The 12,892-nt window shown below is 39.6% G+C and overlaps 1 protein-coding gene across 2 annotated transcripts; it reads right to left on the minus strand.

Annotated features, from left to right (window-relative positions):
• Nucleotides 1–324: 324 nt before the first annotated feature.
• nkx2.7 (NK2 transcription factor related 7) lies at nt 325–3,121 on the minus strand. 2 transcript variants are annotated; one of them, XM_046348642.1, is made up of 3 exons: nt 2,960–3,120; nt 2,456–2,730; nt 325–1,221 (listed from the first exon to the last, which is right to left on the minus strand). In XM_046348642.1, the coding sequence occupies exons 2-3, from the start codon at nt 2,685–2,687 to the stop codon at nt 647–649; spliced, it is 807 nt and encodes a 268-aa protein (XP_046204598.1). In that variant the 5' UTR covers nt 2,688–2,730; nt 2,960–3,120; the 3' UTR covers nt 325–646. The 2 variants fall into 2 exon arrangements, with proteins under 2 accessions (XP_046204598.1, XP_046204597.1); XM_046348641.1 differs by having other exon boundaries at nt 2,456–3,121.
• Nucleotides 3,122–12,892: the final 9,771 nt, after the last annotated feature.

A 12,892-nucleotide genomic window follows, 5' to 3' on the forward strand; every position in this document is an offset into this window, starting at 1 on the left:
CCTATTTGTTTTGGACCATTTATCCCCTGCACAGAGCGACCCCAAACATTTATTATCAATTTGGCCGTATAGTAATAATAATAAAACTATAATTGTATTATAAGACAAATAATACAATTATAATGCAATTTATTTATAATACAACGTATAATACAATTAGTATTTCCATTAGGCCTTGACTGTTGATGTTGTTTAAAAAAAATCATTTTAATCGTTTGTGTTATTTGTTGTAGATGTAGTTGTAGGTCTAATACAAGTCTAAATATAATATGATTGGGTTGCAGAGAGAGGATGGCGTGATCTCACAGCACAATAAAATATTAAATCAAGGTTTATTGTCATGTACAAAAATACCATGTCTTGAACAAAGTCCGTTAGAGCAATATTATCAACTTAGTTAAATAGTTAAACAAAACGAAATAGTTAAACAAGAAATTATAGTAGACCAATACACATAGTGAGAAAAAAAAACACATATAGTCCAATATAAACGTGTTAAACAGTATATGCCTACACTTGGATTTGCCTATTGGCCTATTCGTTGATGTTTTCAACAAGTAACCTTGCAGCTGCATAGCCAAACCTAAACAAAAACCTAAACGAAAAAAACTTGATGAGAGTTGGGTGGTTGTTTTGGAATAGTTTCTCACCACGCTCTTATCCCCGGTAGAGTTGCCTGAAAGTGTCCCTGTTGGAATGGCCCCTCTACATTTTCCATGAGGTTCATGTCAACTATATGGTTGTTGGACATTTGCGTGGCACTTGGTATGGATGGCATACTCGGATAACTGCAACCATGTGAGTTATTACCATATCCATATATGGTGTTGTAAGAGCCAATTGTCACGTTGTATGGCGCTAAATGAGGTCCTCCCATGCACGGTTTGCCATCTCGAACCAACACGGGCACTGCCACCCTTCGTGGTAGAGGCGGGTATCCAGCCAATTCCAGAGACTTGTCTTGTCTTTGCCGCTTGCACTTGTACCTCCTGTTTTGAAACCAGATTTTGACTTGAGTAGAACTCAGCTTTAGAATATTGGCGAGGTGGTCCCTCTCTGGTGCAGAAAGGTACCTCTGCTGTTTGAAGCGCCGTTCAAGCTCAAAAACCTGCGTTTGGGAAAATAGCACGCGTGGTTTTCTGCGCAATCTTTGCTTTGGCTTGCCTGAATAGGTATTGTCATTTTTCCCATCACAACCCATCGAATCGTCAAGAAGCATACCTGCAATAATTAGAAATCGCAATGTTAGACACATTCATTCATTGGAAAACTGCCTAGTTAAAAACTTCCCACTGAGCACAGACGTCAGTTCACCTTCAAATTCTGATTTACATTTGGTGGAGTGGTCAGCTAACGTGAAATTAACAAACACATTCACCATGTCATTGGATTTAGGTTAAAAGTTGGGCAAAAAAATAGGAAATGACCTTACATTGATGACTTCTTGCAAATCCAATCAGTTTTCCACGTTGATTCAACATCATCCCATTGTTTTTGGGGTTTGAAATTACGTGGAAACAACGTTGATTCACCCAGTTTTTGCACAGTGGGTTAGGCCTACTTCAATTGAAATTGCTGCGTCACATGGATTAACTGCATTACGCATTATGCATATCAGCAATGTCACAATATAAAGCTCACACGGAGATTAATTTAAATGTGGTGAGAAGGTCAATTCATTACCATTTACTAGCCTTTATTTTCTCCTATAGGTAGGCCTCGTCATTGCCATGTATTTATATTTGTAAAACATTGTCAAAATAGGAGGTTTAGCTAGTTTATATTGAAAAAATGTAATTTTGTGCATGCCTATTAAAATGGCAATCAGCAGTAGAAACAATAGCAAAGCATCGTACCCTCACCTGTTTGGTTAACAAGCTGCGGGATGAGGCTGTAGAAATGTAACCATTCTCAAATTCATAGACAGAGCTATGGATTTAAGGACTGACAATCCATGAAATAAACATTACAGTTTTAACAATGTTTTGAGGCTATATAGTGTTTGCTTACATTTACTTTGTTTAGAGACATTGGAGTAAAACAAGCTTATATGTTTGGTTCTGATAGGGTACGACAGTTGAACCAAACTCATGAGGCACCAATATGTTATATTATTCAATAATCAATGGGTACATATCATTAATTTATAAGTACAGAAATTAATGTAGCAACTGCTCATTGCCCCTTTAAAAAATGTTAATTATATTGCTCATGAAAATAGATTTTGGTGGGGCATGAGGTTGAGAGACAGGCTGTCATGCAGCATCAAGAGGCAGGATTGGTGAAGCTTCATTCAGGTGTACTTCAGTTTGTTTCAAAATAATTCATGATGATTAAAAAAACAAACATTTTAATTCAGTTCTTGTATTGACAGAGCCCAATCGAATATTTTTTTCTGAAATATCTGTCATTGGATGTCAGCGCTGCGTGTTTTAACGACATCGTTTTAATTTACCTGGGTCCCCATTCGTCTCCTCCTCAGCCGCTGAACTACAACTGCCCCTCAGGATGTCAATGTCCTCCGAACTCAGGGTGCATTTCATCTGTGTTGCTCCGGAGAAGCACGACTTATCCTGACTGTCAAGTAAGTCGAGGCTCCGAAGTGCACTGTGCATGCGCTGCAGAGACATCTGGGCGTCTTGATCTGGATAGAAGAAACCTTGGTGGGGGTGATGTTGCTGCTCCATCTTTAGAATATCCTTCACCGAGAATGGCGTTGAAGTCACTGGACTGGGAAGCATCACTAGTTTATACAGATGATTATTTTTAAGACAGACAAATGTGTAACTGCACAGTTTCAGCGTGGTCAAGTGAAATCAATCATACAACAGATATTAGCGATGCTCTCCAAATGTTCTTCAATAGGGATGTAATAATTCCTTAGATCTAGGTGAGTTGATAAGCACTGTCTGAAAGTCAACCTGGTCTCACTATCGTGTGTAGTATCATCAGGGCATACCTTTCAGCACTCCAATAAACCGTCTCCAAACTGCCAATAGCCAAGTGTGTGATGCGCCTGTCTCATGCACTTTAACCACTCCTTTATCTCATCTTACACGGTGACACGAGACATCTCACTTTAACTGGGTAAGGATGGACAGAATGGGGGTGGGGTGCCAGGATGAGAAGTTATTACACCTACATTTTCTCCTAGCTATTGAAGATGATGATGACGAAGAAGAATGTTTGGCTGTTGGACACTCTTAGATAAAAAGGTTCCGGATAGAATCAAAAAAAGGGTTATATTGCTTTCTTCATATATGGCACCCCTAAAGGTTCTATATATAACCCTTTTGTGGGGTTCTTTGATCAGAACCCTAGGGATTCTTCTTCACTGAACCAACATTGGTTCCATATCGGGTTCTATATGCAATGTCGGCTCTATATAGAACCTGTAAGGCTTCCGCATGCTTCGGATCGGCTGGTGTCTAGCTGAACTCGGCGAACCGAACAAGTGTGGTCGCATACTTCCTTATAAGACCTTCGCTAGAAAATTTAGAACAAGTGGCAATAGTAGACTACTGGTTGTCCCATCTTGAGACACCATAGCCAGTATGCACTTCCTCAAAATAGTCAGAATTAATCTAAGATAATTTAAGAAATCTGTCATTGATTTTGACGCTTTTGCTAACGAGATGCGTAATTGTACATCAAACTCAAATGTTTGGTGCAGTATTTTTTAAGTGAAAAAACAGGAATAGTCTATTGTTGAATGACAACAAACTCTTCATTGAATAATCTCTACTGTTGACCAATAACCGACGAAGGGCGTAGACTTAAGCACCAGAACTTCTGCTTGCCTCGAGAAAACATTTATTGTGCAAAAACCCTTGCCGAAGGCCAAAACGAACAAAAACGTCACAAAATGTCGTCATAATATATGCATTAACTGACCCGAACTGTTTCGGATGGGAAGCATGCTGAATGAAGCCTTTAGGGGTGTCATATATGAAGCGAGACAAGCATATAACAATTGTTTTCTAATAGTGTATGATATAGACATCATAACTGAGATTATTGCAGAGGAGTTTAGGCTGATTGCGTTTTAAGACGATTTTAGGATTTGAAGCAGATGTGCTTCTAATAGCAGCCGCAGCAAACTAAATTCAACTCGCGGCTGCAATAACTATCCATAACCAGATGGACTGCATGATGCCAAACCAGTGGCTCTCTATTCATGAGCTGCTGTTGAGACAGGGTAGGTTACTCAATTGTTGTTCAGGTCTTCATGGTTGAGTGATCTTGCCCGGCAAGGTGGATGTCGCTCAGGTTTACACTGATGCTGACTTCCAACGACCTATTAGTATGCTTAGGCCACAACAAACAGTAACATTACACCTAATGTTGTGGAAGTGGAGAGGCCACGGCGCCAGCCTGCAATGCTTGGCTAATACTGAGACGCGCCGGAAGGGAAAAGAGAGACCAGGGTTTAACATTAATGAGCTCTTCTACTGCCCCAATGTAATAGACAGGTTAGGGTCTCAATTCAATTTCCATCTCATCTAATTCAGGGAAAGGGAAAAGTACATAATAAACCCATTCATATATTTTAGCCGAATTCGTGAATGGGATATAAATTAGTTGTTCACAACGTCCAGAAGCTTTGCAATACCTCCTAAAATGTTCCAAAATTAAGAAGAGCTTGCACATATGAGATCTTATGATTTTAAACCGAACTTTCCGTTTAAGTCCAACAAGAGGAATTCAAATAGGGTACCAGCAGTAGCATATATGCATAGCCAACAGCTGCACACGTTTCTTTCATTTATTTATCAGTCATGACAATCGTAATCGTCAGTCATAAAATCGAAATGCTTACAGTATATTCAGAGTAAATAATTACCTATAATTTGTGCATACTTTTTTTTAATGCATACTTTCTTCCAATCCATACCCAATCTATTTCTCGACAATTTATCAAACGTAATAAATTGTTCCATGTAGGCCTTCCTGACCTTTATCAAAACAAGTTGGAAATGACTAGTACAAATAATTGAAAATACTACTTCATATGGTATGGATAGGGATTCCTAGGGATTCTCCTTCACTGAACCAACATTGGTTCCATATCGGGTTCTATATGCAACACTCATGATTCCTGCTGGGGCGACAGGTAGTCTAGTGGTTAGAGCGCTGAAAGGTTGCTAGATCGAATCCCGGAGCTGACAAGGTAAAAATCTGTCGTTGTACCCACAGTTCCTAGGCCGTCATTGTAAATAGACATTTGTTCTTAACTGACTTGTCTAGTTAAGGTTGAACACGATTTTATTAATACAATATAGAATTCGACCCAAGTCAAAGAATATTAGATGGTCGTGAAATATATGTGACCAATGCTTTTTTGTTGTCAATATTTTTAGACGATTTGTAGTGGTATCAGAAAATATTAATTTAACTGTTTTAAATCAGATTTATTGATCAGCTGCACCAGTTTATCAAAACTCTCAATTCCTGTTTACTTGCAGGATTGTCTCCTCGTTTCACGCGTCAGTGTCTTTTCTAAGAGGAATATAAACCTGTCAATGTACGTTTGAAATGAATGTCTGCGTGATCGAAGCACCGTGTGTTTTAAGGGAACTTTAAAAATTCACCTGTCATTCACTCAGATTTTAGGATCATTTTTCTATAACAAGAATACAATATGAAAAGGTGTAACCAACTTTATTATGAGGCACAGGGCTGGGGCATAATTGTGATGACACATTTTCGGGGGTGGATCATTTTAAATGAATGATATATACCCATTGATTCTTGTGGAATATAACTTATAAATGCTGCATGAGCTTAGTTCTACTATCATACCCCATCAGAAGCCAAAATATAAGACTGTTTACTCCATTGTTTATAAACAATGTAATTGTAACCAAACACATGTTAAAAGTATTATTTTAATGTGATGGTCTGTCAGTCCTTGCATCCATAGCTCAGTCTATGAGTCTGAGAGTGGTACATTTCTCCAACCCTATCCCTCCCTCATCTGCTTACCAAACACAGTGGTGGGGTGTTCGCTTTGTTATTGTTTGAACTGTAGACTGTCCTTTTAAATTCAGAATAGCTGAATTCAAAATGAGGCATTCATAAATCAAATAACAAAATCCCCTTTTCTATTTAATCAATACAATTACGTAAAAAGGTTTGTTTGACAAAAGTTGTTTATTTGGAAGATTATGGCACATTTCACATAATACGCTGTAACTTGTAACAAGCAAGCAAAAACTTCAAAGCTCCTATACTGCAATTCATGTAGCAACTCTATAGGCATACATTTCAGCTGGGAATTGTTTGGAATGTTTCGAAGGCAGACGGTGTCCAGTTTGATGACTAAATGACTTAATGACACCCCACCTGTGTTCTGTGAACGCTTGGAGCTGATTAGCCTACAGAAGGCAGTGCTCTCTGAGTCTCTGCAGCTCCTCTTCTCTTACAGCACAGCCTCCCCTCTTAATCCCATCAATTGTCCCATCACTGTAACATAAGAAGCCAGTTAAGTAACGTTTACCACAAAATACCCTAATTAATCATACTCCAAAATAGGGAGATGATAGCAGCTGAAAGGAGAGCTCGACTCATCCTCCATTGACTTAAGCAGAATCCCCTCTCTCATGACCAATTTGTCACCAAAGATCTTCATCAAAATGTTACGTGAGATTCCCAAGAATTACTATTGGCACAGCTTACAGTAGGGCTTCTGACGTTTACTATGACAGGCTGTGACTCTCAGACTAATAGTTTAGGGCTGGTTAGTCTGGGTGTGTTGGATGGACCTCTGCTCTGTGAGATGGTGCAAAGGTCTACTTTTGGTGTGGAGGTGGAAATGATTAATTTGCCAGTAGCAGACCAAGCTATACTCTTCTTGCTCCTCACAGGTGTTATATTACGTACAACGCTTGTGTTTTCCCCTTATTGTCTCAGGTTGAGTCTTGTACTGGAGGCAGGAATTAGCGATTTCCACTAGGTGGGCCAGCTGCAAAGTCAAAATTGTCTATATTGTTAAAAAAAATGGTGTTCATGTTATGGTTAGGGTTAGGCATTAGATTTAGCAGTGTGGTTAAGGTTATCTTTAAAATCAGATTGTATGACTCTGTCGCTGTGTGAGCTAGGGACCACTCTGCAGAGCTGCCTCCAGAACAAGAATCATGACAAAAACGCTAACCTGCATTATTTTCACAACTTCTTTATAAAGACGTTAAAGAAGTTATAGGGTTTGGATTAGATTCATTTGTTGGAATATGTATACATGGTATATCTTTAGTTTCGGTGTCTCACAGACCTCTTTGAGACTTCCCTGGAGAGGAATATCATTGTAGCATTGGGAGATGGGGGAGGGGACAGAAGATACAGAGATCTGCTTCTCGTCAAGGAAACAGCCACTCTTCTCCATTGCTGCTAGGCAGAGGTCTCAACAGGCGCCAGCCCCAAACCTCCTTTAGTGCTGTCACTCACCGTGGATCCCTTTCCCTTGTAGGGTTCCTCCTGCACTCAGTGTACTGTATATATACCACACGCTCTGCACCTGAGATGCGTCTGTCACTGGCCCCCTACACTGGCAGCCAGCCCTTATGGAGATTTATATCTGTATCTGGTCTGCAAACATAGGCTGCATTCACACAGGCAGTCCAATTCTGATATTCTTTTCACTAATTTGTATTTTGACCAATCAGATCATCTCTGAAAAATATCCGTGGTTAGTCAAAATACCAATGAGCGGAAAAAACATCAGAATTGGGCTGCATGTGTAAACTCAGCCATAGAAGCTTAAATGGGTGCAATTTATATGGCCATGCTTCTCTGTGCTCCGACATCAGATCTTCTCAATGTGTCTCAATAGTACTTCTTTTGATATTGATGTGTTAAGAATGTTGTGTTCATTTGATTAACCTCCATACTAAATTTATGAAACATATCTTTATAGTACATCAATTACGAGGTAGTTATTGAGAATGTACATGGTGAAACGGTAATTACACGTTAATAACCCAATAGTAGCACCACAAGACACCATTTGGTACCAGATAGTTACCAGTTGTGTAGATTTATTTGAAGTATAACAGAAAGTATTTGTTATCAAACCTTTTCCTTTTAGACACTAATGGAAACAGTTGGATACATTATTAATTGTGCAACCACTAGATGTCTCTGCAAGACTGGCCTAATATGAACTATGTCTCCAAATTCTCTTGAGAGTACAGCAGTCCTATACCTACAGGATAATAAAGGAAACACTTGAGTAAATGAGGGATACAAAGTGAGGGATACAGGTGTGGTTCCTGAGTTAATTAAGCAATTAACATCCCATCATGCTTAGGGTCATGCAATGTATATTTAAAAAATTCAGTTTCCCATTATTTAGAAGAAGAGAAGAAGAGATCTCAGTTACTTTGAAAGTGACGACTCAAAGGAGCATAGTGGGTTTAAAATTGTGATCTCAACCCAATTGAACACTTATGGGAGATTATTGAGTGGCGCCTGTGACAGCGTTTTCCACCACCAGCAACAAAACACCATATGATGGAATTTCTTGTGGAAGAATGGTGTCTCATTTCCCCAATAGGGTTACAGACACCAATATAATCTATGCAGGGGAGCATTGAATCTGTTCTGGAAGCTGGTGGTGGCCCATCGGCCTATTAAGACACTTTATGTTGGTGCTTCCTTTATTTTGGCAGTTACCTGCATGTCAACTATCTTTTTGATTTAGCTTGACTGATGTGCAGAGTGGGCACAATTTGCAATTTGGGACTTCAACATGATTCGATGGTTAATTGTGTACAGGCAAGCTAAATCAAGCACACCTTAAAACTTCTTAGGGCTAGGGCGCGCAATTCAAATAAATAATCATAAATATTATGGATTTTAAACATGTATGTACTAATAAGTGTCTTATATCGTCTGAAAGCTTACATTATTGTTAATCTAACTGCACTGCCCGATTTACAGTAGCTATTACAGCGAAAACATGCCATGCGATTGTTTGAGGACGGCGCCCCACATCAAAATATATATATATTTTTAACATGTAGTGTCATTTTGTTAGATAAAATCCTTCTTTATATCCCAAAAAGTCAGTTTAGTGTTCGCCATCGATTTGAGTAATCCACTCATTCAACTTGCAGAGAAAGGAATCCGAAAATCTACCCCTAAACTTTATGTCAACAAGTCATAATACGTTTCTATTTACTCCTCAGATACCCTAAAATGTAATCAAACTATAATATTTATTTCAGAAAGAAGTATGTATGGAAACCAAGTTTAGCATGTGCGTAATGTCTTCATGGTGCCCACAAAAACTAATTTCCAAGACTGTGTCCCTCTACTAAAACTGATATTTCTTATTAGTTTTTGAAGTTACAATCCTGAAACCTTGAACAACAACTGCTGACACCCTGTGGAAGCCATAGAAATTGCATCCAGAAAGATAATTTTCAACATGACCTTTCTCATGCATTTCTAAGAGGATGGTCTCTCTCAAAAAAGAAATTATGGGTTGGTTTTTCTTTGGATATTATCCTGCCTTATCTATTGTGTTATATTCTCCTACATTATTTGAACATTTCTACAAACTTCAAAGTGTTTTCTTTCCAATGGTACCAATTATATGCATATCCTGGCTTCAGGGCCTGACCTATAGGCATTTTACTTTGGGCATGTCATTCAGACAGGAAGTGGAGAAAAAAGGGGCCTAGCCCTAAAGAAGTTTTTAAGTATTTGGTAGTATTTGATATCAGAAAATAATTAAAGTAAGCACGAAAGGGATTTTCCATAACTGCATGCACAAGAGGAGGCTGGTGAAAGGAGCTATGGGAGAGTGGGCTCAATGTAATGGCTGGAATGGAATTAATGGAACAGAGTCAAACATGTGGTTTCCATATGTTTGATGTGCTTGATACCTTTCCATTTATTCCATTCAAGCCATTACAATGAGCCCGACCTCCTATAGCTCCTCCTACTACCCTCCTCTAGCATGTACTATATTAGCCCCTTTTACAGTATGTTATTCCACTGGTAGTGCCCTGGTACAAGGTCTCAAGCAAGGCTTGGAAAACATCCCCATCTGGTGGTAGTGGTGAGACATCTGGCAGGTTCTACAGTTTTGTGTGGATTTAGACCTAAAAGACCTGGTTTTTCCCAACTTATCTTTTCCAATTTAAATCAACTGGATATTGTAGTTACTAAGCCAGCTGATTTTGATAATGGCTATGTCTGAATAAAACCTTGGGAATGCTGATAGTAATGTAGATGGATCCATGGTAACAGACCGTGTTAGTTCACTCCATTGTTGTTAACCAAGGTAGGTTGTGCTTTACTGAAACCCAGAATATTCAAGAGCCTGCTGGTGTGGTACAGAGAGGGTACAAAAATAGGCTATTGTTAATATATTATATTGAAACATTGAGTTCATTTTCAAACTTAAAGGTATATGGGTGAAATCGTTTGATAGATTAGGATGTGCTATATGTATTGTAATAAGAATGACTATATAGTGCAGATTATGAAGACAATGAAATTACACTTCAATGTTTGAAGGGAAACCGATTAGAATTCATCGATGTGTTCGATTACATCGACATCCTCATTCCTCTGAGAGAGAGGCCAAGGGCACAAATCATTCAAACCCTTTATAAATACAGTGTTTTGCAAAAGTTTTCACCACCCTTGGCATTTTTCCTATCTTGTTGCATTACGTGGTTGAATTAATTAGGACTCAAGTTTGTTGTATGGCATATATAATTACTTAACTATAGCACAATGTTCTCCATCCGCTTTTTCTTCATCTATCTTTAGTTCAATTCAATCTCATTCTCGTCCCTGGGTATTTCCCCAGTCAAATGAAGGGATTGTGGAGAGATTGCCTGTTGGATATAATCCTCCACTGCTCTTCTCAGTCACACTCCATTTCACTGCACATCTGATTTGTCACGCTGCCGATGAATATGTCAAGTTTTATGGGAAGAGAAAGACATAATGAATATCTAATGCAGAGGGAGACGCAGGATCTGCTTACCGCATTCATAATAGTGCAATGATCTTATCACATTGTTGACAGACGGCGTACAGATATTTTGGAGACATGCTGGCCAGCCTATTGATGTTAATGAAGAATAATTACATGTAGTTCTTCCAAGATAGATTATAATTAATCTGCCACATTTCAGAACATCAAATCCGTGAGAATAAATTGGAAGGGTTGCAAGAGGGTTGAGCTAGATTTACATTTTTACATTTAAGTCATTTAGCAGACGCTCTTATCCAGAGCGACTTACAAATTGGTGCATTCACCTTATGACATCCAGTGGAACAACCACTTTACAATAGTGCATCTAAATATTTTAAGGGGGGAGGGGGTGAGAAGGATTACTTTATCCTATCCTAGGTATTCCTTAAAGAGGTGGGGTTTCAGGTGTCTCCGGAAGGTGGTGATTGACTCCGCTGTCCTGGCGTCGTGAGGGAGTTTGTTCCACCATTGGGGAGCCAGAGCAGCGAACAGTTTTGACTGAGCTGAGCAGGAACTGTACTTCCTCAGTGGTAGGGAGGCGAGCAGGCCAGAGGTGGATGAACGCAGTGCCCTTATTTGGGTGTAGGGCCTGATCAGAGCCTGGAGGTACTGAGGTGCCGTTCCCCTCACAGCTCCGTAGGCAAGCACCATGGTCTTGTAGCGGATGCGAGCTTCAACTGGAAGCCAGTGGAGAGAGCGGAGGAGCGGGGTGACGTGAGAGAACTTGGGAAGGTTGAACACTAGACAGGCTGCGGCGTTCTGGATGAGTTGTAGGGGTTTAATGGCACAGGCAGGGAGCCCAGCCAACAGCGGTTGCAGTAATCCAGACGGGAGATGACAAGTGCCTGGATTAGGACCTGCGCCGCTTCCTGTGTGAGGCAGGGTCGTACTCTGCGGATGTTGTAGAGCATGAACCTACAGGAACGGGCCACCGCCTTGATGTTAGTTGAATAGAATGATCTGGGACCTTCATCCAGCATCTGTTTAAAGGCATGGTACAATAGGCCTCTAAGAAGACTTGCTTTTCTGTTTATGGCTTTGTCAAGCAAGTGCAGAATGCCCACTCATCTCACATGTTGAGTAAGGTGTGCAGAGCACCTCTAGACAAAATACATGTGCTTTATGTCCACTATGTATTTTTCTCCAGTGAAGAGAATGCCCCCCCTGTGGTCAGATGCAACCACACCAGTAAATCTCTGCTTTGATTGTCTCCTCACAAACGCATGATGAGTTATCATAAATGACAAATAGAGAAGTACATTTTTGTTGCACTTGGATCCCTTTAAGGATATTTAAATGCCCAATGCAGTCAAAAACTAGATTGTCTTGAGTTTTACATCATATTGTAGAATAGCTGATGTAACTAACACTGTACATTTAGGAAAACATTTCCTGATAGTTGCTTGTTGAAAATGCAATCTACACAGTACCTTCTAATCAGCAGGTTTGCATGAGTGGTAGTTTTAGCTTTCAATGGTGGCATCACCATGTGGTACATTGGTTAATAGACCAATTACAAAGAGAGTTCCAAATCTCTCTGCCAATAATAGCTCAAACACACCGGTACGATTGTCAAACTGTTGCCTGCCAACAGTACTTAGCACCTCTGAACAGTGTCGGCAGTCCATTTATTTTGTGTTCACACAGCAAAGACCTTGAAGTCATCAGCCACCCAGCCTTGTTAAAATACTCCAAACCAGAAGTTTGCAGTTAGAGTGCAGTATATCTGCAGATCAACTGCAGTACACTGCAGTTATTATGCAATTACTGCATTCAAAATACCACAGTTGACAGCATTTACTACACTTTTACTGCAGTTTCAAAACTGCAATCTTTTTTTGTAAGGGCAGTTGCGTTGTTTGGCAGTGCATGTATGTCTGTGTTGCTTTATGGTATTGT

The sequence above is a fragment of the Oncorhynchus gorbuscha genome, linkage group LG05 (assembly GCF_021184085.1).
Source record: "Oncorhynchus gorbuscha isolate QuinsamMale2020 ecotype Even-year linkage group LG05, OgorEven_v1.0, whole genome shotgun sequence".
Taxonomy (NCBI): domain Eukaryota; kingdom Metazoa; phylum Chordata; class Actinopteri; order Salmoniformes; family Salmonidae; genus Oncorhynchus; species Oncorhynchus gorbuscha.